At 40.0% G+C, this 26838-nt stretch overlaps 1 protein-coding gene across 8 annotated transcripts in view; it reads left to right on the top strand.

Moving 5' to 3' along the window:
- The window catches only part of dmd (dystrophin), a 182536-nt gene that overhangs the window by 61047 nt on the left and 94651 nt on the right, over nucleotides 1-26838 (top strand). For 6 of the 8 annotated variants that reach the window (XM_034216838.1, XM_034216835.1, XM_034216834.1 and 3 more), the window contains exons 3-14: nucleotides 4578-4670; nucleotides 6624-6704; nucleotides 8097-8189; nucleotides 11166-11267; nucleotides 12734-12804; nucleotides 13828-13946; nucleotides 16575-16771; nucleotides 22372-22500; nucleotides 23901-23996; nucleotides 24454-24552; nucleotides 25373-25554; nucleotides 26391-26541. In XM_034216838.1, the coding sequence (XP_034072729.1) occupies nucleotides 4578-4670; nucleotides 6624-6704; nucleotides 8097-8189; nucleotides 11166-11267; nucleotides 12734-12804; nucleotides 13828-13946; nucleotides 16575-16771; nucleotides 22372-22500; nucleotides 23901-23996; nucleotides 24454-24552; nucleotides 25373-25554; nucleotides 26391-26541 (1413 nt within the window). Of the gene's footprint in view, nucleotides 1-4577; nucleotides 4671-6217; nucleotides 6253-6623; nucleotides 6705-8096; nucleotides 8190-11165; nucleotides 11268-12733; nucleotides 12805-13827; nucleotides 13947-16574; nucleotides 16772-22371; nucleotides 22501-23900; nucleotides 23997-24453; nucleotides 24553-25372; nucleotides 25555-26390; nucleotides 26542-26838 lie in introns of all 8 variants that reach the window. The other 2 variants (XM_034216842.1, XM_034216839.1) reach the window with 2 other exon arrangements.

Here is a 26838-nt window from a genome sequence, read left to right as displayed (position 1 = left end):
GGTTGGGAACCACTGGTCTAAATCGTTAGAAAATATGTGAAATATCTGAACAGTCCTGGTCTACAAACATATATTATTCAATGTATTTTTTCCAAATGGTGCAGCCCTACTCCCCCCTCTAAAACCTGCAGATGGTATGGTCGACTCCTTATTCCAGATTTAAAGACCTTCATTAAATCATGTCATGACTGTTAGGCAAAGATAGGCCACTAAAACAGTAAACGAGATGGTTCCAAAACGTGTGTTTTTTTTACCAGAACGTTAAATTATGTCCATCCTCAGTGTGTGTGAGCCTTTACGTTTCCACATCAAATCTTTTTTTTTTACATTACCATCATTATCTTTGTTGCATTTCATTCACCTGCTCTCTCTTTAATCATTTCCTGTCAATCAGTTAATTGAACATGCATGAGAAGCGGCAAAATCAGGGCTTAACAGTGTGCCGTCACAGCCAATAGGAAAATGGGAATAGTTAATTTCGGTTGATGGCCGTTTTTTCTTCATTGCACCCTAATTGCTTGTAGTTACCAGGGAAGCACTGTGAGAATGGAAAGCATGCAATTCATACCTACATAATGTGTGCCTATTCAAATTAAATTATTATTTGTGTGATCAAATTTATAAAAACATATTTGAATTGGACTGTTAACCATGCTCTACACACGTATCCATTAATTACAACAGAATACACATCTTAATTATAATTAGCCTCAGAGACCATTCTGGAATACTGCCTGGCCTCAGGTTGGCTGTTGTGGCTATGAACTGACAATTTAATTAAATATTCTACTAATTTAATAAGATATATACCTTGGTGGTTTTGGGGCCCAAGTATCTGGACTAAAACTTTGAAGTGTTCATCATTTCTGTCATTCTTTCGGGAGTCTGTTGACAGCTGATGTGGCCTGGCTGTCACTAACAAAAAATAACTCAAAGCAGCCATTCATCTGCCTGTGGCTCCTGCCAGGGAAACAAGACGCTACCATTAAACGTGTCGCTGCTATCTCAGTGAAATGCAGACACTTGTGGAATGAAGATAAGTGGCCCGTGGGCGGATTGAAGAGAAATGTACTGTTTACCCAATCACTGGAATTCAAGGTTGCCCTTATGATCACATGATGTTATCGTTTGTCATTCCTCTTTGTGATTAAGTCAAAAGAGGACAAGTTGGAAGATTAAATTACAGAAGCAGACGTCTTAAAGCAGCCCTGCTTCTGATGTGTTACCATAGCTGATGGTGGGTTCGTGTCTGGCATAGAGACCGGATGGCAAACCCAGAGATAACCCATCTATAAAGATATTTTACACACTAGAAATGTTATTAAAATCTACTTCTATATTACTCCGACATTATTCACACCCACTGGTATTCCTTCATACGTCTGTTTAGATATAGGAGAAAGCCTCAACAGCTTTTCATTAGTTGTGCAGAGCAGAATAAATCCTGACAGACGTTATATTCACCTCGTGCAGCTTGTGTGATCTGACAGCAGATTAAACCTGACCTGCTGAAGTGTTAAAAAAAGTACATTCACACTGACCAAGACAATCTATTTTCTGCTTTTTTCTTTAAATTGAAGGCAATTCACACCTTCTCCATTGTACGCAGACACTCCAGTTTTTGTATAAAAAGTATGTATTCCTCAATTCAATTGTCCAATGTTTCAATCTTATATTCCTACAGTGCTTTTAGACTCAGTTTATGAGTGGCGCTCAAATATAAATCTGGCTTTGTTCACCGTGTTGTCCTATCAAAATCAGTAAATGGTTCATAGGATGTTAACACAGTAGACACATTGTTAGCCAGCAACCCCTCTAAAGGAGAGAAAAGGTAAAGCTGTCCTTGGTACTCTGAATCACCTTCACTGAAAAGAAGTGTGCCTTTTAGAAAGAGTGACTAACTGACTAATACTTTAACATACAGGCTGGAGAAATAAGCTGCAGAGTTTTGTTGGATAAAACATGTTCTATACACCCCGGGCCCATAGTCATGCAGATAAACCTGTAGGATGTGTATAAACTGTGTGTGTGTGTGTGTGTTTGTAATTGTGTGTGGATGTAATTCCCAGTTGTTTTTGGAACGCGATAAAAGGAAACATAAGTGCTAAAACAAATCGGGGCAGAGTGTGTCTCAGAAGCAGCAGTGATTTCACACTTATCTGTTGGCAGACGCAGAGAACAGGCTGCCCTTAACTCCCCCACAACTACTGTTGGTACACCCAGAAGGGTCTGTTCGTTATTATTCTTTATTTCAACAATGTATCATTCACAACAGCAGACTGTTTTTCTGGCATTTCTTTTTAAATGAATGATGGCATAAGAAAATTTTTTAATAAATCACATTATTATTTTTTTCAATTCCCTATATCAGAAAATGTACACGGTATGATAATCCTCAACTTTATTATACAGAAACTGGCATGTCGCAATAGCGCTATTATAACCTTAGTTGACTTTGTGCTGATTTCCCTCTGTTTAAAGTTAGGGATAGTTTCATGACTGTGTCAGCAAAGCAGTGAAATCACAACATGAAAATGGACTCACATGTTTCATTCTGTGTGCTTTATATAATATATGATGCTATCTTACTGTATGCTTCCTCTCTGCTGCCATGACGCAGATCTTTCTAAGAAATCCGAGGTAGATGCAACAAGAATAAAAAACATTTTGATTGGATTTGCTGCAAAAGAAAGCATCTGCTCTGGATGGAGATTATGATGTGTTTGAGTACATTTCTGAGGATTCTTCAGTTATAAGTGCTGGAACCATTTCTAAAGTTCAAGTATTTCCTAGAGCTGCATTATGCATTACCCATTCAGCCCAGAAAAGACCTAAAGAACTGTTGAGTTTATTGGGAAAATTAAGAAGGAAAGAGAATTGTGTGATGGTTTTAACGTTTGTATATTCTATTTTCCAGCGAGGTCATATTCAAACGCCTCTCTTTTGTGCCTTGGCTCCTTTTCCTTCATGTGTCCACCTGTGGGTTCTTCACTTATCACCTACACCCACACACAGTCCACAAGACACTCAGATAATGCATCTAGTGCACCACACACACACACACACACACACACACACACACACACACACACACACACACACACACACACACACACAAAAATACACACATTGCCTAGGCGAATGGAGAGTAACTCAATAACGTCGAGTCTCAGGACAATGCAGAGAGGCGTAGGTCGAGGGCGGAAAAGAGGAGACATTAGAGGAAGAGAATGAGATGTGAGAGAATGTGAAGGGGAGTATAAAATATGAGATAGAGGCAGAGCAGAAACAAAAGGAAAACGAGGAAACTGATAGGAAGATCCACAGAAGATGGATAACAGAATTCTTTCATTATAGAAAAGTAAATTCCTTTTTCTTTCTATATTGTGGGTAGTTTCTGCTTCTTCCTGTGGCAGACCTTGTTGTAATGATGTGTGATCGATGCACAAAGGAGATCTCTGCCACAGTAAGGACAGTAATGATACAAGGAAGATTCATGATGTTTTTTTTATATGATGCTGCTGGCAAACAATACAGCAATGAAGCTTTGCTTTGCTTACTGTCCTTGTTCTTTTCCTGTCTTGCCAATTCCTCTCACACTTTCTCAAAATGTCTTACTTCATTAGGTTTTGGCTATATTTTCAAATAATGCAATCATTCTGCTCACCATGCTAAATCAAGTGTTGCGAGAAAATTAGTCCAGATTAGCTGATCTCAAATCTGTTATGACACCTCTAATAAAGCGTAGGCATGTGAAGGTCAGATGCAATATTCAAGTTAAATTGAACTAATTGATCAGCCTCAAGTTAAGAGCTGTAGCCCTGTGGACACTCCTGAGGTAAAACATATGTGAGATATAATGGTGATGTTTAACACAACAGAGTCGGCCAGCTAACCAATCAGAGCAGACCATGCTCTGGTTTCAGACAGAGGGTGAAAAGAGGTGCTACAGCACAGGCAGTATGAGAAAAATGAAGAGCTTTTTGAACATGAAAGCATGGAGCCATGTCCCAGTAGAGACACTACATACTAATATGACCTGAATACAAGCAAAATATGAGCTTATTTTAGAATTCTAACCAAAAACACAAAAAATCAGCCGAGAGAGCCCAGAAGTGTTTAATGCCAACTAATTTCTCAGGTTTGGCACTCTTTCATCGAAGGTACCCTTTCAAAGATATTAGAAAGAAGCCTGATAGTAGATAGTTTTCTACTTTTTATAGCTGTAAAATAAATATAAATAAAACTTTTTATTTTGTGATGTACTGTATTTTTTATGTACTGAAGTAGCTCCTGTTCCCTTCACTCTTGGCTGTGAAGGCACCAGAGAAGACACTCCGCCTGCAGCATTTAAAAAAAAATGTGAAGTAACTGCTAGCTTGTAATCCCAGATTTACCAGCACTGATAAGGAGCAGCCTCTCGGGTATTAACTGCTATCTTCACATTTAACACAGTCAGTTTGTGCTTACTGAAGAAATGCCAGTGTCTTTTGACTCCCAACAACTGATGAACATTTATTTTACAGACTTAAATATTGCAGAAGTATAACTTTTATTCATAAATATCTGTGTTTCAGACAGGGAAACCCCCTGTGGAGAATCTGTTCTCAGACCTGTGTGATGGAAGACGCCTGCTGGAGCTGCTGGAGGGGCTGTCAGGACATGAGCTGGTATAATACACACACACACACACACACACACACACACACACACACACACACACACACACACACACACACACACACACACACACACACACACACACACACACACACACACAGGAAAATACTGTAGAATCAGGAACGTATCCACCCACATAGAAACAAACATGTTGTCACTAATTTAGTAGTCCAAAAGTAGGGGTTTGATAAGAGAGTCATGTAGATTCTGATTATTTTTTGGCACATTGCTAAAAATAAACCTGGCCTGTATTGATGGTTCAAATGTGTCCCTCCTTATGCACAAACAGCATTTACATTCACAGTAGCAGATTAAAACGATAGCATACAAAATTATCATATTGAAAAACAGTGGGAAAGTACTCTCTACTGTATGTGTTTTGAATTGTGTTTGTAAGCCCTCTTTACAAATAGTTGTTATTTTTTACACGCTGTACAATTGATTGACAACTGAAAGAACCAAAAAGAGACAAAGATTCCTCTGGGCAACCGATGAATAAGAATATAAGAAATCAGCAGTCATTGATAAACAAAAAACTTGAAGCTTAGAAAAATGTTAGAAGATTTATGAGGGAAAATGCTTCTTGTTTCAGTGTCAACTACACAACAATGCCACTAACCTGCTTGAATTAATAATAATAGGTTATTATAGGGTTAGCACTATTACATCTGTATCTGAACAAACTCTGGACCGACACATCGCAGTTCAAACCTCTTTAATCTAACAAAGTGTACTGCAGAGGCCTGAAGAAAAACCCAATATTAGGATCCATTTGTGCTTTAATAATGATTTAGGGTCACTTGTGCTTTTCTGGACTTCCAAGAGTATTTCTCCCTGTCAAGCAACACTGTAGGGAAATCGACTAAATGACATTTTGAATCATTTCATTCTTTTTCCTTTTGGGCCAAAAATCAAATTTAAGAAATGCATTTAGTGTCTGAATTAACTGTTTTCAAATCTGTTTAAATTTCCCCATGGCATCACCAGATACAGCACTTTCCAATTTTGCACAAATCAGTACTTTTTGAAACATTGAAAAGAAATCGGGCCAATATGTTGCCAAGACATGCTCACTATCTGTACTTGTATCCCGAGAGGTATACTGCTGTAGTTTCCAGGAGATATGGAAAGATTGCAGAGTATGACACATTTTGTATTACACATTGATAACTCTGCTGATTATACAGGTTTAAATCCACGTCAGAGAACACTTCACCCAGTATGTTAATTGCACTCCTTATTAGTAACAAAATAAATGGTATTTTTCCACCTGACTGACCTGGTAGATTATAACTGTTATGATGTTAAACTTCATATATATATTGGGAGGGATGAAACCCTCTTTAATGGTCACATATGCAGAGCACACACAGTGAAATGTGTTCTCTGCTTTTAACCCATCCTAGTACCAGGAGTCTAGTAATAGGAGCTAGGAGTAGTAGGAGCATAATGCCTCCCATCCCACCTCTCTGAACCAAAATCATCACTGGTAAATAAATGCCAAATGTCAAGATTAACATACTAATCTGCTTCTTAGAAGGAAACAGACACACAGCAGCGCGGCCCACTGTGGTAATCAAACTTCTACTCCCACCTTGTTTTAATTTCCCCCTCCAGCTCTCTTCACTTCCTGCGCCTTGTCTGTTTGCTGGAATCCCTCCCTCCTCTCTTCTTCAATCTCCTCTCATTGTCTTTATGCCTTCTTGTTATTCTCACTTATTTTGTCTCACTCTACCCCACTTCTATCTCAGGGAAAGATGTTATCATCCTTGTCCTTTGTTTGATACCATCTCCTATTGTAATGGCAAACAGACACATTAAAACACACACTTTTATTGTAATGTGGTTGTTTGTAGCACATGTGGATGCCCCTGAGCAAGGTCTCTTTATGCCTCAATAACCTCCACTGTCTGGTCTGTGTGTGTGTGTGTTTTTGTGTGTAGGTGAGGTTGGAGAGAGGATTCTCGCGCGTTCACTCGCTCAACAATGTTAACCGTGCTCTGCAGATCTTGCAGAAGAACAATGTGAGTACATGTATTGATTGACGTATATATATTTCTCTTCATCGCTGTGTGAGTTCATTATAAAAGGCTATGGATTTGACTGCATTAATAAAGCCTAGATATAAATCAGTGGTTGGATTCAGACAGTGAAATGCTTAAATTGCAAGGCCTTTCATGTTTCTCTCTATCCTCTCCAACTTGCCACATACCTTTACACCTGTGTCCTCCAGGATGCATTTATGTTCCTGTCTAAGAAAAACACCCCTTCTTACTCTCTTTCTTATTGTATATTTTCCCCTTACCACCACTAATCTTTTGCCATTATGTTGCCTTGCCTTGATTTCCCTTCTAATGTATAATTGTCTATCTTTATAAGAATATATTAATTAAGTGAAGATAGCTAAAATGTGTGTTACCACGCCATGCATTTAAAAAAATAGCAAAGACAGATTGGTTATACATTTTTATTGCATAAGGTCATAGTCTAAGTGGTCATTAGAGGATGAAATTAATGAGATTTTTTTTATACATAGGCCTACTAGAAATATTTTATTACACTAAATTCCTTATTTTATGATTTATTTATTTGTGAAATAATGGTATGGCTTCTAAAATGTTAAATAAAAAAATAAAAAACCCCTTTGTTGAAGTGACTAAGCTCCATTCAGTGTTCTATGTAGAGCTACAAAGCATGTTATTTACAATGATACGGTCGCCCATTCAGCACTCATTTTTGGTAAGTGTGTAAGAAATGGTATTCAATTCACAAAGAGGTAAGCATGGTTTGTGTCAGCTGAAACGACTGCTGCTAACAAAACTGTATGTTTTAACTGAGTGTTAACTATCTTAAACAAACAATAATGTTGTTTATAATACTTTGAGGAATTAGCGTGTGTTAGCTACACGTTAGCACCATAGATTGTATATATAAATATATAAAATATATAAATTACGTTTGTTGGCTCTTACGCAAGCTAAAAACGTTAGCACGCAGGTCTAGCTAGCTTAATTGGTAGTAATCTAGTTACTTTCTAGCAAGCTAGTTAGCCATGCGGTGCTAACGTTTTTAGCTTGCGTAAGAGCCAACAAACGTAATTTATTCCTTGAACTTTTGCTCTTGTATTTTTGCTCAAGGAAAAATACACACCATGCTTCAGTTCAGAGTGTTTGTATGCCAAGTTCTGCTAAAACAGGCCATGCTTGAATATCTTATTCACAGTTGGAAAAATACTAAAGTGGAGCAATTTGCTAAGCTATAATTAGACTAAGCTAGGTGGAAGGGTTTATCAATTTGTTCATTTGCTCTCAACTCATGTTGTAAATTGTTTAATTTTAAGGGGTCACTATAGCTTAAAATGTCGAGAATTGAAGTGACTAAATGTCGAATTAACCAATCTGTTAATCTCTCCCCAGGTTGAATTGGTGAATATCGGAGCGGCAGACATCGTTGATGGGAATCACAAACTGATTCTCGGGCTCATCTGGAGCATCATTGTCCACTGGCAGGTGTGTGTTTGCATGCATGTCATGTGTATTTATTTGCTGAGTGTGTGTAAGAATATGTTAGCATGCTGCTCCCTGGAGAGATTTAGAGACAAAAAGAGTTTGCACATTTTGGTAAAATGTCAATATTTCTGCAGAGGCAGACCATTTTGCTTCGTTACCTTGACTTCAATGAGTTTTACTCCAACTGCAATGAGTCAAAAACAAAACAGAAAATAAAGCTTTGCAATTTCCCTGACCTCCAAATTGTGTTCATATACATTTGACTTTGTAATTACAAAAATGAAAAAATCAATGGAACCTATTTAGTGGTCCACACAAAATTTTAAAGTGTACACAAACAAGCTTCAATGAGTATTACTTCTTCAGAGCTTTTATTAGAAAGTATCACTCTAACAACAGTTGGAAATGTCTTTTTCTTTATGATGCAAAACATACCTTTTTTCTTATTGATTTACTATAGATATCTGTTTATTTAAATAATAAGCTAAGATGGTTATATACCTAAGGTAATACATTAGGTTTCAAATTATGTTTATTCTTTATATTTTATATAATTTATTGCCAGAATGCTTTTAGTATTTGGCAGAAGAAACAATTAGTTTGCATTCTTATGCTCACCTTCTACCATATGATTAAAATGCACTTTTCTTTGCAATCATATTTGTTTGTATTTCTTAACAAAACAAGGAGGGTATTCTGAGGTCAGGTATTCAACATCATAACTTTGTAGAAAAGTACATCCATCAGCCACATTTATGTGTGACCAAAAACAGTACAGGGCGCTCAGAAGTTTCCTTTAATCTTTTCTTTTTATATAATAGAGCTTTCATCTTTCTGCCAATGCATTAAACAACAAAATAGCTGTTGGCTCATTCTCCCCTTAAGCTGTATTTAAAGTTCATAATCTTTTTTGGACTCTGTTTAAAACCATCTTCATGTAAAGGCTGTAGTTTCACTGCTCATATTACAATACATTTTAATTGTATTTCATTCCTCATTAAGTTGAAGAGAGGCTAATGTCTCAATCACGCTAGTTTTGGCATAGACTTAATGACGCGATTAATAGCAAAACACAATTCTATAATGAGCTGTGAGTGAGAATGTTTGTGTATAGCATGTGTGTGTGTCTGTGTATGTAATGTGTTTGTGTACATTTGCCTGTTGAAGGCTGCTATGCCCTGGAGGTTATCATCGTCTTGTGTGTGGGCACGTATGCCAGTCTGAGTGTGGGTGTGGGTGTGTGTGGTGTGTGTGTGTGTGTGTGTGTGTGTGTGTGGTGTGTGTGTGTGTGTGTGTGTGTGTGTGTGTGTGTGTGTGTGTGTGTGTGTGTGTGTGTGTGTGTGTGTGTGTGTGTGTGTGTGTGTGTGTGTGTGTGTGTGTGTGTGTGTGTGTGTGTGTGTGTGTGTGTGTGTGTGTGTGTGTGTGTGTGTCTTGCCAAAGCGCTCATCCAATTAAGTGGAAATGCATGCAGTGACCTCTCCCAAATGGGTCCCTTTTTTTTTTTACCCGGCACTCCACATTCTTTGAGGAATTGCTAACAAACCTGTGTGTGTCCTCTTTCTGGGAATTCACCTCAACACCGAATTACATCAACATCTATTACCTCTATGAGGCTTGGTGTGTGTATGTGTGTGTGTGCGTGCGTGTGTGTGTGTGTGTTTCTCTTCCTAACTCTATTACTTGACATATCTCAGTTCAACTGTGTGTGTGTGTGTGTGCACGTGCGCGTGTGTGTGTCTGTGGTAGTTTCTCCGCTGTTTTGTTGACCCTGTTTGAACCGATTTTTTGTATAATTCTTTCTTTCAGTCATATGTCCAGCCCTTGCTCTGAGCTCTGCTAACTGTGTGTGTGTGTGTGTGTGTGTGTGTGTGTGTGTGTGTGTGTGTGTGTGTGTGTGTGTGTGTGTGTGTGTGTGTGTGTGTGTGTGTGTGTGTGTGTGTGTGTGTGTGTGTGTGATGTGTGTGTGTGTTGTGTGTGTGTGTGTGTGTGTGTGTGTTGTGTGTGTGTGTGTGTGTGTGTGTGTGGTGTGTGTGTGGTGTGTGTGGTGTGTGTGTGTGTGTGTGTGTGTGTGTGTGTGTGTGTGTGTGTGTGTGTGTGTGTGTGTGTGTGGTGTGTGTGTGTGTGTGTGTGTGTGTGTGTGTGTTGTGTGTGTGTGTGTGTGTGTGTGTGTGTTGTGTGTGTGGCAACCACGAGGGCAGTGCGCCAACGCAAGGGAGTTGAGTGGTATCGTGGGGGGAGAAAAAGAGCAGTAGTGGAAACAAACATGGGCAGTGAAAAGTATAACGTCTCGCTCCCTCACCCCCCCCCCTGAGCCTTGAACAAGTGCTCCAAAACTGTCAATCATAGCTGCCAAAAATCCAGCCTGTGAGGATGCAACCACACACAGACTTGTGCGTGGATATGTGTGTACACAAATGTCCTTTAGACTGTGAGCGCTCTAACTGAGTTCCGTGTGTGTGTGGGAATATGCAAATGATCTACTGACAGGCCACGTCAAAACTTTGCTAGAAAGCAGCAGGTATTTAAAAAATGGCAATTTTATGATAATGTCACATCGCCAGGCATCATATTAGCATGGATCATAATCTGTTGTTGTGACTATGAGGAGAGTTTTTAAAATGTGGTGCGTGTCTGAGTTTATGAGTGTGAGAAAGAGTGGTTATGGGTGTGTTTGGTGGGAACTGCCAACAGTAACCAACTACTAACTGTGCATGTCTGTTCTCTCTAGATATTGTGGTTCTACAGGATCTTTGTTTGTGTATGTTGCTGCCTTACTATCCCACTCCAACTGACCGCACATCCTTTTTGTCTGTGCTTTATAGTGGGAATGTTTAAGATTTAAGATTTGTATTTGCAACAACACAGGGTCTACATCACAGTCAAATCAAAGTTATAATTAACAATGCACTTTAGTACACTTAGTGAAGAAATAAATGTTCATTTTTAACACCAGCCCTGCTCTGTCTGTGTGTCCAGGTAAAGGATGTGATGAAGGATGTGATGGCGGGCCTACAGCAGACCAACAGTGAGAAGATTCTGCTGAGTTGGGTTCGTCAGCACACGCGCCAGTACCCTCAGGTCTGTTTCCTCTCACTCAGTCTTATCCCCAATCCACAGGGTGTCTCACTGTTGTCTCACTGACTCTTCTGCAGCAGTCTCTCATGCATTTCAGGAAACTATAGTCCTGTGACGCCAGCAAAAAATAGTCCTCTGAATAATAGACCATGTAAATGTCAAGCAAAACTCTTTCTTCACCTAAAAGCAATGGCGACAAGTCTCATTAGTGCTCTACTACATACAATATTTTTGCCACAGTGAAATTGTTTCGATGGATTTATAAAAGCCCTGGTTTGACAGATGCACAGATAGATTAGTTCTGGTGTATAGATTAGTTCATGTACTTTTTTCTTTTAATGTTTAATTGACAGCACTGTAACTTTTATCCATGTATTTTTTCTTTTAATGTTTATTTTATTAGCTTTTCTTTTTAATGACTGATTTTAAATGCCATTTTCTTAATCTCTTTCATTTTTTGTAAAGCACTTTGAATTGCCTTGTGTTGAAAAGTGCTATATAAATAAACTTGCCTTGCCTTGCCTTGGTGATCCAGATCTGGGTTTAGTGCCATCAGATGATTATCATTGTATAGCCCTAAGTATGAAACTAAAAGACAGAGAGGCTTGTCCTAAAAATATGAATCCATTCAAATAAAAATTCCACGTGTAGGTTGTAGAAGTCTAGTGTCTAAACATTTTTTGTTTGAAGTGTTCTCTAATCTTATCTATTAAAACATCTGTATTTGATTTGACCTTCCCAAAACAAACAATACAGGAGCAAAAGAGGATTAAAGTCTGTGTCTCCAAAGTAAGCTTTTAATATATGAGCAAGTCCCGTTAACTATCTACAGAAAAAGCCTGAGGTTGCTGTTAAAGCCAAGGACAATATCATTATTATCATTACAAAGAATTCATTTCAGGACTAACAAATAAATAAAGAGAGGCCAACAAGCTACTATATCTGAGTTTAGGCTAAGAGTAGCTTCTCTGTCCGTTGAGGGATCAGCTAGTTCTAATTGTAAAAGCCTTTTCAAGTAACAACATGTATTTTAGTATAATATCATGTGTGTAGCAATCAAGTAAGACCTTTTTATACAATATGGTTATTAGGACACAATAAAAAGTCACCTAATTACAACCAAAAGTTAAATAAGCTAATGTTGGTTAGCTTTCATTACTAAAATCTTCTAGACATCCAAAAATGAATCAATGGGCGTTCTTATAAATAACTTATCTTTGCTTTTTTTGACTTTTCTTCTGAGTACATGCATGTGCAAGAGCTCAGAGTCACTTTGTATTACCGTTAGCTACAGTACTCTGTAACCCAATGTATTATAGCTCAGACTTGTCATTTTAGAAGAAAATGTCTCTGCGATGTAATATCTACCTATGAAAATGGAACCAGCATTGGGGCGACAGCGTTTCGACAGTGGGTGTCATACTGCATTCACAGGTTGGCCCTTTAATAACCATTATCTCTGTCCTCAGGTCAATGTGGTTAACTTCTCCAGCAGCTGGAATGATGGCTTGGCCTTCAATGCCCTCATCCACAGCCACAGGTACTGCATACTGTGTGTGTGTGTGTGTCTGTGTGTCTGTGTGTACATTGTGGTCTTGTTTTCATATTTTGTAGGCAGCCCGTTAGTACTGAATACTAAGAGAAACAGGATATGAAGGGAGAAAATGAAAAGACAACATTTGGTTAGTTAGTGCCAGCTAGCAATTAGTGACGCACTGCTACAGGAAGCCAACTCCAAGAATGTCATGCTCTTTGTTTAAACCTAATCAGTTGAGAAAGCTTTATATTTCAGCCAGTGAGAATATATATACTTTATATCTAGCAAAGATATCTGCTGCAGTAAATGCGTAAAGAATGAAGAAATAGATGCAGCAGTAATTGGATAATAGATGAAAGCCGGATGAATCGATGGAAGAATGGTTTAGCACAGGTGAAACGGTGTTGATATATTTCTCTGGACGCCCCTGAGAGTCTGGGTCTGAGGCCTGGACTCGTGTCATAATGAATTAAATCATGGCTAGCCAGCATGAGCATCTGTTCGCTGTGTCCTTACAGGAATACAGAGTGCGAGATCGCACACTCCAAAGCCATCACCCTGCAGATCATCCGCTCCGTGCCAACAGCATTCTGTTTACGGATAGTTGATTTCACAGAGCAATGTTTAAATCAAACAGCTTTGAATTATTATGGTCTACTTTCACTATTTGTCTGTAGAGTGTGTACGGCTCAAACCACTGACTGCCTGGTAGATGAATATATTGTTGCTGACTTAAAGTAGTTCCAAAAATACAAATGACTGCATCAGCTCAAGTAAGATCACTACAGTGTTTCAGTTTGAAGACTATACACTCAAGATATGTATTTGTTAAATTCGATGTCAGTTTTTACTTTGAATTACGCCTTTTATCTCCTTTAAGTTAACATATGCTAAAGAATGTAAGTGTAACTGAGAAAGCATCTACCAGGTAATTGAAGACGCTAAATAGTTGGATTTTCCTCTTTATTTAGATGGATTTATTTAGTGGGCACATGATCCCTGTTAACTTCCCTTTTACCTCCACAGACCCGAGCTTTTTGATTGGGCCTCAGTGGAGAAGAAGACGTCTGCGATCGACAGACTGGAACACGCCTTTAATAAGGCAGAACAACACATGGGGATAGACAGACTGCTGGACCCTGAGGGTAACTCACACACACACACACACACACACACACACACACACACACACACACACACACACACACACACACACACACACCCCAATAATTCTAGCAGAGAATTTTCAAGGTGAGCTTCAGCGCTCATCGTATTTCACGCCTTCCAATCATGCACCTTAATTGGCCCAGTTAAACACGATGTGGCATGCTGTGATTGGGTGTTGTCGTGGTGATAACTGTTCACCTTGGTGGAAGGACTTCATAAACTTACTGATAGTTTGGGAAAAAAGTGTCTTTAATTTTCAGCAACATGCTTCTAAATATAAACTACATGAACTGTGATTATATGGAAGATTTAATACGACTATAACATTTTTTTCTGAATCTCACTATGTGTATATTTTGGCATTTTGGAATCAACTGGGAATAAGAATTTTAGCAGTATCCCTCTGCACCCCCCCTCCTGTGAGTGCTGTGTTCAGGCTCTGAGCCAGAGAGATAGGCTATGTAATCCCTCACAGGCCGCTTAAGCCTTGAAATGACACATCTCGGAAGATGAATATACATTGATCTGACACAAAACAATTACTTGCTTTTGAGAAGTGGGGCAAACGTCTTTTTTGTTATGCTGTGAATCAGCGCTCAAAACACAATGAACCCCCCCCCCCCAACCTAAGCTTTTTTAACAGTTTCTCATGCTTTCTAAACTTGAAAATGACGCTTTACAAGTTGTGCTTTTCAGATATTCATGTCTGCTTTATAAAGAAGCTTTCTGGATTTGGGAAGTTGGACGCTTGTTTAATGTTTTGCAAACAACACATGCAAGGCGTCAAACCATGGTTCTTCGCTGTACATAAACCTTGTGTTCTTTTTCTTCAGTCTGTTCTTTCTCTGAAATCTCTTATTAGAAATGTTTAGAAGAGGGATTTTCAGGAGAGCTCCACATTCACAAAAGCGCTGAAGCCAAAACACATTTACAAACGTCCATATCTCAATCATAATGCAATCACCCGCCGACATCACAATCCTTATTTGATACCCTATACTGTGCATTCAGTGGAGTTGGAACACTGAGCGCTGCAATTTGAGGGATCAGAAGAGGTCTGACCATTTGCATTTCTATATTTTAGATACAATTTGGCATGTCCATGTGTATTTTTCTCCCTGGCTTCTCCATGAAATGAATTTATTTGTCTTTGCTTTGTTTCTCCAAAGCCTTTGTTTGCTTTTTTAGCCTGCGATCAAAGCTGACATCCAATGTCTCAAACTTCTTTTTGAGACTATGTTCTTCACATAGTCACAACACATCAGCAAACTGTGGAATATCGTTTAGACATGTTTCTACTGAGCTGCTTTTAATATAGTTGTCAGATATATCCCGGTCATAGGTCGAACATCACCGTGGAAACCAGATATTTTCTAAGGAACCATTTGATTAACTATTTGTAATCTAAACTAATGGCATTTCCACAGTGCATGTTTACAAAGACAGATGTAATCACTGCAGGACACACACACACACACACACACACACACACACACACACACACACACACACACACACACACACACACACACACACACACACACACACACACACACACACACACACACACACACACACACACACAGAGACATCTGCAGAGCCTCATAGGTATGCACACACATGGATTCTTGGCGAAATGATTAAAATGGAGATGATGGAATAGAGAAACAGATTGGACCAAACAAGTGAGGGATGTTCACACACTCACACACACTCAGACACACACTTGCAGATGGTGGCATTATTTACGGGGCTGTTTGTCTTCCTCAGACGAACAATAACATCCTTAGATTTCCCTGTGATGCTGATAAATCAGAAATATGACTCCAGCTTTATCTATCTCTCCTCTGACGTACATATGTATCTATGCCCAGATGCCGTTACTTTGCTATTTCTCTCTTCTATGTCTTTGTTTCTTTTCATCATCCTCTCTGCGCTCATTATTCTCGTGAACTTGCTCTGTTAGAAAAACCCACCACTATGAGTTCATTAGCTCTGCCTTCTTTTCTTCCCCTTCTGCTCCCTTGTTCACCCTCTTCCTCCCATCCTCTCTTTTTACCTCATGGTGTTCATTTATCCGCTGTCTCCCGGCCGCGCCGTGATCCGTCTCTGTTAGTTCTGCCCCGGGCCGAGCTGCCAGGCCACAGACTCCCGAGTACTTTTCCTGAAATCATCACTCTGTTATATCTCTCCTCCAACCCGTTGGAAAACTTTCTCCGACTTAATTTTGCTCTAAGACACACAGTGAAATCTCGTTTAAGTGGCCTTTGCATACTTAGGTTCATTTTAAACCTCATTGAAAAGACTTCAAGTGCAACAAGAATTTTTCCAGTTATTTTTCTTGATGAATCTACTTTTTATCAAGAATAATATGTCAGAAAATACAAAAAATATATCCCTTTTTTTCGGAAAACACCTTTACATTTTGTGTTTCGTCTGACCAAGTGTACAAACCCCTAACATATATTTTTTACTAGCACATAAGACTTAAAAGAAACGGCAAATGTCAACATAGAAACAACACGGGGGGGCATTAAAAAAGACAGTTAAGAGTTGATCCTTAAGTTTTGAAAATAACTTTATTTCTCTTTCTCCCCGCTCTTCAGATGTGGCTGTGCCTCACCCGGACAAGAAGAGTGTCCTCATGTACGTGACGTCGCTCTTCCAGGTGCTCCCCCAAATCATTTCCATGGAATCCATTAAGGAGGTGGAGACGTTGCCACGGGCGACCGCATCCGGCGCTGCCCGGATGACGACGGAGGAGCACTACCAGATCCAGACCCAGCAGCGCTTCTCCCAGCAGGTCAGACACACACACACACACACACACACACACACACACACACACACACACACACACACACACACACACACACACACACACACACACACACACACACACACACACACACACACACACACACACACACACTGACAATGGTCACGTGACACTGTTATGGCTCATCAGCAATGCAATACTTTATCACATTAGGTAAAGAATCATCTTTAGCCTCTAGGAAAGTAAAGGAAGGAAGGGACCTAGACACCTTTAAAGAAGCATGGCATCCTGTTTCCTAACTCACGTGCCATCCACGTGCCATAGTGACAGTGGCATCTTCACTCCAATGACTCTTGTCTTTGTGCTGTGATGATGCCATGATTCATTTCCCATGAGCCTTTGCTCTGCATGCATTGCATCTGTGCTCAGCGCCACTTGCTTTGAGAGCTTCACATTTACATTTCATTGCTTTGTTATTGTGTCAGCGCCCACACTAGGTAATAACACTCAAGTACACTCTATAGTATTGCATATTAAACCACTAAATGACTGCGGTTGTTTGTACACTGCATATTATCAGCTCCAGGACCGGATTATCTCACCCTGTTGTGAAATCAGTTTGAACTCCTTCTAAGCATCAACACAATCATCCTGCCAACCTTTATCGGGATGAGTAGGTGGGCTTGTGAAATTGCCAGCAGGAATGTACTATTGGAGGGATAGTAAAGGGATGAGAATGTCTTTGGTCTTAAACCATCGTTAAATAGTGGTGACACCGAGAACAGAATTAATCAAAAACAGAAACCCGTGATTTTCGAGAATGAATTTTAAAGCAGCATTACTGTGGAGCGCTTCCTTTTCACAAAAGCAGTGAAATAAAAACATTGGAAGGAGGTTTGAAACTCCCTCTCTCCCTGAAGTTCTGTGAAATAAAATAAAGATGCTAATCAGCTGCCACACAGGTTCACAAGCATACTTAGTTTGCATTCTACTTTTGAATGATAAATTGGATAATGAACAGTTGGAGGGCATCTTCACTTCTCAGCGGTACCACACACTGAGAGCGTGGAGGAGCATGATAATCACAAACATTTTCATCATGATTAAGAAGAGAAAAGGTTGCACATTTACAGTAAATACTGTGATTATATCAGCAGACTAAAAAATAAAAAAGCCACAAGAAAATAACCTTTGAGCTTTTTTGCCACGTTTTTGATGGAAAACACTATTTTTATTTTTGTGTGGGCGTATTTTGAAAGATATATGATTTTATATTTGCCAAAATCTACGGCATTTTTTAAAAGCTCTGGGGCCTCATTTATAACGCCGTGCGTAGGATTCACGTGGGAAGGTTGCTTACGTAGTAGAAATCCAAAAAATAGGTACAGAAATGTTCCGACAAGTGCGTACAGCACTTTCCTCGCCGGTTTCCCTTTATAAATCACAATCGACTCGAAATGCGGTGCAGCTTTTGCGGGCTTTACGTAACGCCCATATTTGCCTATAAATAGTGACTGACTTTATGAAGAAGAGCAGAAATGACGACAGAACAGTTAAAAAAGACATCTCACACCGTGTCAGATTCTGGTTATTTTGGGGAGGTGGAGATAAATCATATTGTTTGGTGGATGCAGTTTGAACAGAGTAGCAGCATGGAGGTCGGATCGTCACCAACATAAATAAATAAGTGGTCCGAAAAAGGTTCATGACAAAAACAATAGACATAGCCTTCCTCAGGCAGTGTGTTTGTACCGGGGACAGGAGACACCCCCTTGATGAGAAACTGTAAGAAGTGATCGGGGAATCCCTCCGGAGTGTAGTCATGACGACTGGATCTGAATGATTTTTTTTGTAATTATTTTGGTGGTTTGTGTTCCAGCTTTCGATCAGCAACTCTATATCCACCAGTTAAAGGAAATACAACTAATGTGTTGCGTTATATTAGCTGTACATATTAGCTTCCATACCTCCTTCGTTTTACGAGCGACTTATCAAGTCTTAGCAAACGGCATAAAACACGATTAAACGTGATAGTATATAAAACCATGCTCGTATCTACAACCTATAGAAATGCAAAACAGCGTCAGTTTAGACGTAATTCTGTCCTCCTGCTTACCGCATCATTTATGAGAAAACATTTCATAACATTAACACAACATATTCAAGGTGGTTTTAAATAACATATCCGTATTTATTTATTTCTCCAAGTTATGTTTTTGTGTGCACTCAGGAGTCTCAAACAGGTGTTTGTTTAATTATTTTAAGATTGGCTTTAATCAATGTTTGAAAATGAATTCTTCATATATGATAAATGAGGTAACATTTTATTTATGATATTATTTCCACATATTTCTCTCCATTCTTCCTTCTGCCAACGGTGTCGCAGTTTCTCGTCTCTCCCGTTGTTGTGCTTAGTGCGTACGCATGGGTTAGAGTTTGCGTGGTGGACCGCACGTTTTCCCGTCAAGTTAGTATTTTATAAATCGCAAACATTGCGTAGAAACTGGCGTACGCCATTTTTTGAGCGTATATCCCTTTATAAATGAGGCCCCTGATCTTTTTGCTGCTGAAGGCTGATAAAGCTAAATCAATTATAAGCTCTTTATAGTGAAAATATCATATAGTTTACCTAATAGTAATAAGATTGCATTTTCTGACCTGAAAAGTCTCTCAGTAAAATGATTAAATAGGCCCTATAGGACCTTTTTTTAACATTAAAGCATGTCACAGTAGGGGCACAGCACACCAATATGACTCATGAAAATGAGCATAATATGTCTTTTTTTTAAATAACTGTCAATCTTGCTCACACAAAGCAGTTACTGTTACAATTACCCAATTCAATAAATGAATATATAAATAATTCCACATCTATATAATCACCATCCACCATCACATGATCAGGTTCGAGTCTCAGAGCAGGGAGGCAAGCAGATGTTCTTTTCCTGGATAACTTAGCCAGGCATGCTGGGAGTTGTAGTCACCTTTTCAGTGAGGAGTAGAGAAATCTCACTTTTGCAGTGATTCTATCTGTGAGCTTCAGAGTGAGAATTGACTGCTAAATTGAGACAGGGACTCCGAAAGAAAGTGCTGTAAAAGCCTGACAGAGCCACAAATGAGATCTACCGGCGCTGACCTTTAGAGCCGAGTTAAGAAGAGGTCAGTGTGGCGCCGAATCGCAGCAGGATGGAGCGAGCTTCCTGGACTAATGGCTGCTAATATCATTATCTCACTTAGTTTAATGGCCACATCAAGCCTTTCCTCAGAGTGGAGAGAAAATACTTTCCCTTCTGGGAACCAGACAGACTGGCGCATGTTGAGAAGAAAAGATAAGAGGGCAAAGAGGAAGTAGGGAGATGTATAAAGATGTACAGTAAGATGGAGGGGGGGAATGAAGAGTGAGATGGAGCAGACAAATAGGGAGTGCAGGAGCAAGTCGGATGGCAATAAAACAAGAGAAGGAGTCAGGAAGAAAAGAGTTACTGACAGCGGCTATTATCTGCCTCCTCCCTCATCTGTCATCATCAAAGCGGCGCTGTCAACACCTCCATACATCAACACCTCCATACATCAACACCACCCTACCCCCACCTGGGACTCAGGGATGATAGTTCATGGAAATGAAAGTAAGGAAATAAAGTAGCCAAAGTTTTTGCTGGAAACTACATAAAGTCAGCTTTTCTGTGACATTTTCCCCGCGCAGTTAAACCCCGCCCGCCTGGTGCTCGGAGCGGGTGAAAACAAACACCCTGCAAGGGAGCGTTTGATCCAGGGCCGGGTCGCCTCTGGCTGTCTGCTCTTTACAGAAAGAAAAACGCCTAATCCACTTTGAAATGGAGTGAAGGGGAAACAGTGAGGGGCGAAACAGAAAGGAAGACAGACAGATAGATGATGACAGGTGAAGAAGAGAAGAAGAAGAAAAGGAGATTCAGGGGATAGAGGTGAAAGGAGAGATTGATAGCTGGGGAGAAAGCTCCGAGACAGCAAGAGATTACACTTTTATGGTGTCTGTGGTGGAACGGTTGACTCGGTTTTAGCGATGCAGCAGATCACCCGGCTGTCAAAGGAAAGGCAGCTTGGAAATGTCAATCAAGAGGGAGAATCTGTCATCAATTAGGAGTTATTTGTCCCTTCAAAATAAGAGCTTATTTCAGTGTACCCCCCTAATGAGAACTTGTGAAATCAAAAGTCAGTTGCTGCCAGCCAGCGACCGATAGATGGTGGTGAATTGCTGACTGCAGCCATTCAGAGCGGCTGCTCGTTTGGGATAAATGGAGCAGAGTGAGTGTAGAGCCACACAGGCCAGTGATCTCTTTCCCTGGAGAGGAAACCAAGTGTTAAACTGATGACTTCTACACATCAGCAGGCAGAAAGAGAGTGTGTGTGGTTGGCTTGTTGAATAGGTGCTGCTCACAACATCTGCTTTGACTCTGCGCTGCTGTCTGTCAGTCATTGTGCACATCTGCATTAACACATCTGTTCTCTCTCTGTCTACTTCTGCCCTCTCTCATGTCAGCATAAACGGTACCCGGGTTTCCATCCAAGACACTTTTGAAGATTCTAGTTGGAAAACGATGTGCTTAATAAGATTAGGTGCCTTTGAATACATATTAAAACTATATCATAAGCACCAGAAAGTGTTAACTTGATTTTCTGCATTTTATTTTTCTACCAATCTTCTCAAAGCCTCAAAATGTTATGTATTCAATACAAAATGCTACTTTCCCATTAATGCATCATTAACAATAATCCAATGTAGCATTTGAAGAATAGGATAACTGCTTTGTAACAGGAAGTAGCAATTCCAAGATAATATAAAATGCTAAATATGTCTGACGTTTGCTAACATCAGCGCTAGACACAGTCTGTGCAGTATTTCATCTCCAGGTAACATCCATAACGTTTGCTGAAGTGCGAGTAATAACTGCTACCCAATATCAGTTTTGGAGACTTTCCATTTTCTTGTAAATGTGTTTCTTGACACTCTGCTTAGGGCTGCTCGATTATGGCAAAAATCATAATCTCGATTATTTGGGTCAATAATTGATATCACGATTATTAAAAACGATTATCCATTTACTTTGAAAACATCAATTTATTGAAAAAAAAAAAGTGAACATTATGTTTTTAACAGTTGCTTACCCTGAACTTTAAGTAGAACTCAACTGAAAAACCAATACAAAAAATAATAATTATAATAATAAACAAATAATCGTTTTATTTCGATTACGTTGTTTTCGTAATCGTTGCAAGCCAAAATCGTAATTGCGATTAAAATACGATGAATTGAGCAGCTCTAACTCTGCTGATGGAAAAACACGTTTCATTTTTACATTCAAAAGTTCACGTAAAATTAGCTTGACATTTGGATGGAAACGGAGGTTATGTGTATTCATGTTACTTTTTTCTGCTCCTTCTCTTTCTCATCTGTCCTCATCCTCATTTCCCATCATCACTCGCTCCTTGTCCCTTCTTCCCGCCTGCTGCATCTCTTCCTCTTCATTTTAATTTGGCGTTCGGATCCTTTTCGCTCGATGTTTTGCATTCTTTCGACTCTCTTTTCTGGTCTCTCTTGCCAACTCTCCCTCCCTCCCTCCTGCTCTGTCTCTCCATCTCTCTCTCAGATCACAGTGAGTGTGGCTCAGGGCCGAGTGCAGAGTCCCTCCTCTCAGCCTCGCTATAAAAGCTATGCCTACACCCAGGCTGCATATGTCAAGTCGCCCGAGCAAAAGAGGAGGCGTTGTACTGATCAGGTCCGTGTCCTGCAGCTCTAACACTCCACGCCACACGTCCATCCATCTGTCTGTGCACGATCCGGCTGCCACTGTTTGTCTGCGTCATTCACTAAAAATGTCCATCTTAGCAAGTCTATGGTTTTATATATATATAGGCAATTGTATTTTTAAAGGTGGTTTTGCCAAATAAAAACACTTTAAAAGTACTTTCAAATATTCCTAGTCTAAATTTGTAAATACCTGACTTAGTTTGAAAAGATGAAATACTGTCAAAATATGAATTTACTTCAAATATCTAAGTATGTACATGAAACCATGGGACTTGTTAAGTTGGACTATTTGATGCTTAGGCAATAATTCATGGTTGAAATGTTTTGCGTGTGATATGTTAGTGTTTATTATATAAGTAATTCTAACTAAGGTTTTTTAACAACCCTTTTTTCCCCAATCGAGCAATATTAGGAATCATAATTCGGCAAACTTTACCTGTTTATAATAAGATACAAATATCGATATTGACTATGAGGCTACAACCTGGAAAGAGTGTAAACCTTATAAAACTGAAGGTCCTCTGTATATCACTCCCTTTGAAAACACAAATCAACACAACATGACATTTCGAAATGTTCCCATGCCTTATCACAAAATGGGGCTCATTATTCGCTGGAATGTGTTCAGAGACTGTCAGATATTTACTGTAACAGCAGGGGGCTCAATTTGTCTAGTAAGCTTTATTGAAGCACACCCGCTGTTCTTTTTAAAGTGGAATGTAAAGCAGAACACGGCATATAAAACCCCCATCTTATCTCCACAATGTTGCTTACATGTTGAGATAAGAGAAACCGATTATCTAGTTTTCTCTGTCAAACACGTTTTTGAGGACAATTTAGTACCTGCTAGTAGAATATTTAAAAAAGACCATGTTTAAGAGTGTCAGGGACATGAATATCAAGCTTTTATTTTAACATTTGATTCCTTTACAGTCTGTACAGTCATTTCTGAGTCTCAATACAAAACAAGTGACGAAGGCTGGACAGTTATCAGCCTTGTGTATCTGTTCAGGAGCAGAGAGAAGAATAGAGGGAGAGGAGGAGCATGGAGCCCAGATAAAAAGTTGTTAGTGTCCAGATCAGCACACAAAGACAGATAGGGGGAAGAGAGATAGAAAGAGGACAAGTTGTTGAGGTTGGAGCGAGGCCAGAACTGCTTGTCAGCGACGGTAATGGCTTACACTAACAGGCCTCTCCTCGTCTCTCTCTATCTTCTCTGTACTGCGTGTTTTCCCCCCGAACCCTTTTTCCTAACATTTCCTCTACTTCTCAACCCTTTTTTCCCATCTTACCCCCAAACCCAACACTTATTTCCCTCTCCACAATCATCTCTGTCCGTCACCTCCCATCCGCCCCTCCCCTCTCTAGTTCCTGAGTCCGGGTCACGAGGAGCTGCAGCGGGGCCTCAGTCCTCTGCCTCCAGGCTCCACCAGCCTGGAGAGCTACCAGGCCGCACTGGAGGAGGTATGGTGGTCATCAAGACCTTTTTCATATCTTATATTTCATGTATTCTTCTGTTTTATGCTTTTATATTTCTGATAGTCAATAGATCCAAAGTACTGTGTGTATCAAAGCCTCATATATCGGCTCAGAGCTCAGTTATTTTGGTCCATAAAGCGTTAAAAATACATCAACATGCCACACTTTTGCTCTGGCTGATGTATAACTTTATAACCGTGATAAACACTGTAGTTTTATTTGAAGTCAATCTCACATTCGCCATCTTGCCGCTGAAAAAGGTCCCCAAAGAATGACCTATTTCCTCCTGTTTAAGAACAACTACAGTTACCAGCTGTTACTGAGCTCTTTTTGTATGTATTCAAATGTTTCCATCATCAATAGCAACCACTTAGCTTAGTAGACAAACAGAATATCTCACACTCTTATACTTCGAGTGTGATATGTTATTTTGAATCTGAAGGTGTTGACCTGGCTGCTGTCGGCTGAAGACGGGCTCCAGGGCCAGCCTCCCATCTCCGACAATGTGGAGGAGGTGAAGGAGCAGTTCCACACGCACGAGGTGAGAGCCAGAGCCGTGCAGTCTGCTGTAACTGGTGATACTATCAGAACAGCTTTTTCAACTGGTAACAACAATTCAGAGTACTTTGCACTTAACAGAAAAGCACCTCATTACAAATAAGGTATTTAGTGTTCTTAAAGGAGTGGTGTTAAGATTAAGTGATATCCAACGGGTAATGTACATGTCTATATTCCCGTAAAAAGAAATGATGTGAATTGATTATTTTTCCTAACAGCATCAGTTTGATACTAGAAAGATGTGCTCCGCAGGGTACACACATGAATGATACTACAGCCAGATGTTCATTGCATGAGATGTTAAATATTTTACATCATGGTTTCTGACAGTGTTAACAGAGCAGCAGTAATGTGCCCCCGTTGTTGGCTAAAAACTAAAAAATGCTCAGAGAAAAAGAGGAACAAGTCTACAAATACTGGTTGTTCCATTAAGAGTAAAACATCTCCTGATTTTGGATTGATCTGTAATTTTTTTAATGTCTCTCCTCCTACAGAGCTGCAGCTGTTTTAAAGCTATCTGAGAGTGTTGAATTAACTCTAATAGATGTGGACTTGGCCGACTCGCTTACCACTTTTATGCTTTCAAAATGAAATGAACCCTGACCATTTTGCTGTGTGAGGATCATATAGGAGTTAAGTACTCAGAGGAAATAGAGTTAGCTCTGAGTTGAGAGGATGAAATGTATTTTGAAAGCAGTTAAAGTGAATGAGGGTAATTCAGTGGGATTAGTGACGTGAAGTGCTCCTAATTATGCAAAATGAGAGGAACCGGTGTGAGTGTGGGATGTCCTCTCTGTCTCCAGGGCTACATGGTGGAGCTGACCACCCATCAAGGCAGCGTGGGGCGGGTCCTCCGGGCCGGCGCCGCCCTGCTGGGGGAGAGGAACCTGAGTGAAGACGAGGACTCGGAAGTCAGGGAGCAGATGAACCTCCTGAACGCCCGGTGGGAACACCTGAGAGTGGCAAGCATGGAGAGACAGACCAGGTACACACACTTGAAGGAATGACACCATAACAAGTGCCGGGTTGTATTCAAACCCAGGTCCTTTGCAGCTGGAACGGATCCCCAGTACTGCAAGAACTTTGTTCATCGTGTCTCAGTTTATAATTGTACAATCCTAGGGCTTATGGCCAAATACCATCAAATAAAGACATACTTTTCATATTCTAAATTGTGTTTTAAAGTGCTTTGAGTGGTTGCTAAGTCCAGAAAACCACCATATGTAAAGCAATCCATTAACATGAAGTCAAATAAGCAAGTGAAAGTACCAAAGAATGCATATTTGAATACATAACAACGACATTGAAACAGATTGAAAGTGTTGAGGGGTGTGAAAGAATGCAAAGCCTAATGAAAAATGATACCCGGAGACACATTCATATGGTTTCAAAGGATTTATTTATTGCTTTGAATAAAGTTTCTTCTCTTCTCACACAATGAAGAGGAACACAGTAGCCGGCATTGTTGGATACAAAGGCCTTTCTAATTATGGTGCATTCAATGATAACTGACATAGCCAAATTTAATTAACTGCTCAGCTATCTGCTTTGATAATCTTGTTGATTCACAAAGCCGTGCAGACATGGACTGGACTACCAAACAGCACTTAGACAAAACAGCAGGGGGTCAGTATAAGAACAGGAGAGGTAGCTCTTATCATGTCTACCAATTAAATCAGCTGCTTGAGGCATCAGAGTCTTTAACCACACCTTTATCTGACCTTGTGGCCTCCTCATGAGCTGGACTCTTTCTGATGAGCACTGACGCCCACCATATCAACGTTTGATTGACAGCTCATCGAACTGTCTCTCACCCCCCAGACTCCACGAAGTGCTGATGGGCCTACAGCACCAGCAGCTGCAGCAGCTCACCGACTGGCTGGATGTGACGGAGGCGCGGATTAAAAGGATGGGGGCCCAACCGATGGGTCCTGACCTGGAGGACGTCAAGCACCAAGTGGAAGAGCACAAGGTGGGTGGCTGCCGTCGAATAGTAACACAAATCTGGTCCCGTGTCTTTCTGAACCACTTTTACTGAACCTCAGTGAAAAACGTCATGGAGTTAATGAAAGATGTGCTTTATGAGAACAACAGGAAAGCCTATACTTCAGCAACCGAGCCCATTCATGTGTCATATTCCTGCAGATTATGAGACAACGATGCATAAAATCCCCCTTATTGTACAGTATACCAGCCCCCCCTCCTTCTGCTGGTCTTTTACTCATATTATGCAAAATGTAAAATAAATCTTACTGCTGCTGGTAGAAAT

This window comes from Gymnodraco acuticeps, unplaced genomic scaffold (genome assembly GCF_902827175.1).
Source record: "Gymnodraco acuticeps unplaced genomic scaffold, fGymAcu1.1, whole genome shotgun sequence".
In the NCBI taxonomy this organism is placed as follows: Eukaryota; Metazoa; Chordata; class Actinopteri; order Perciformes; family Bathydraconidae; genus Gymnodraco; species Gymnodraco acuticeps.
Note: the sequence above shows the minus strand (reverse complement) of the source record. Positions and strands in the feature narration are given on the sequence as shown.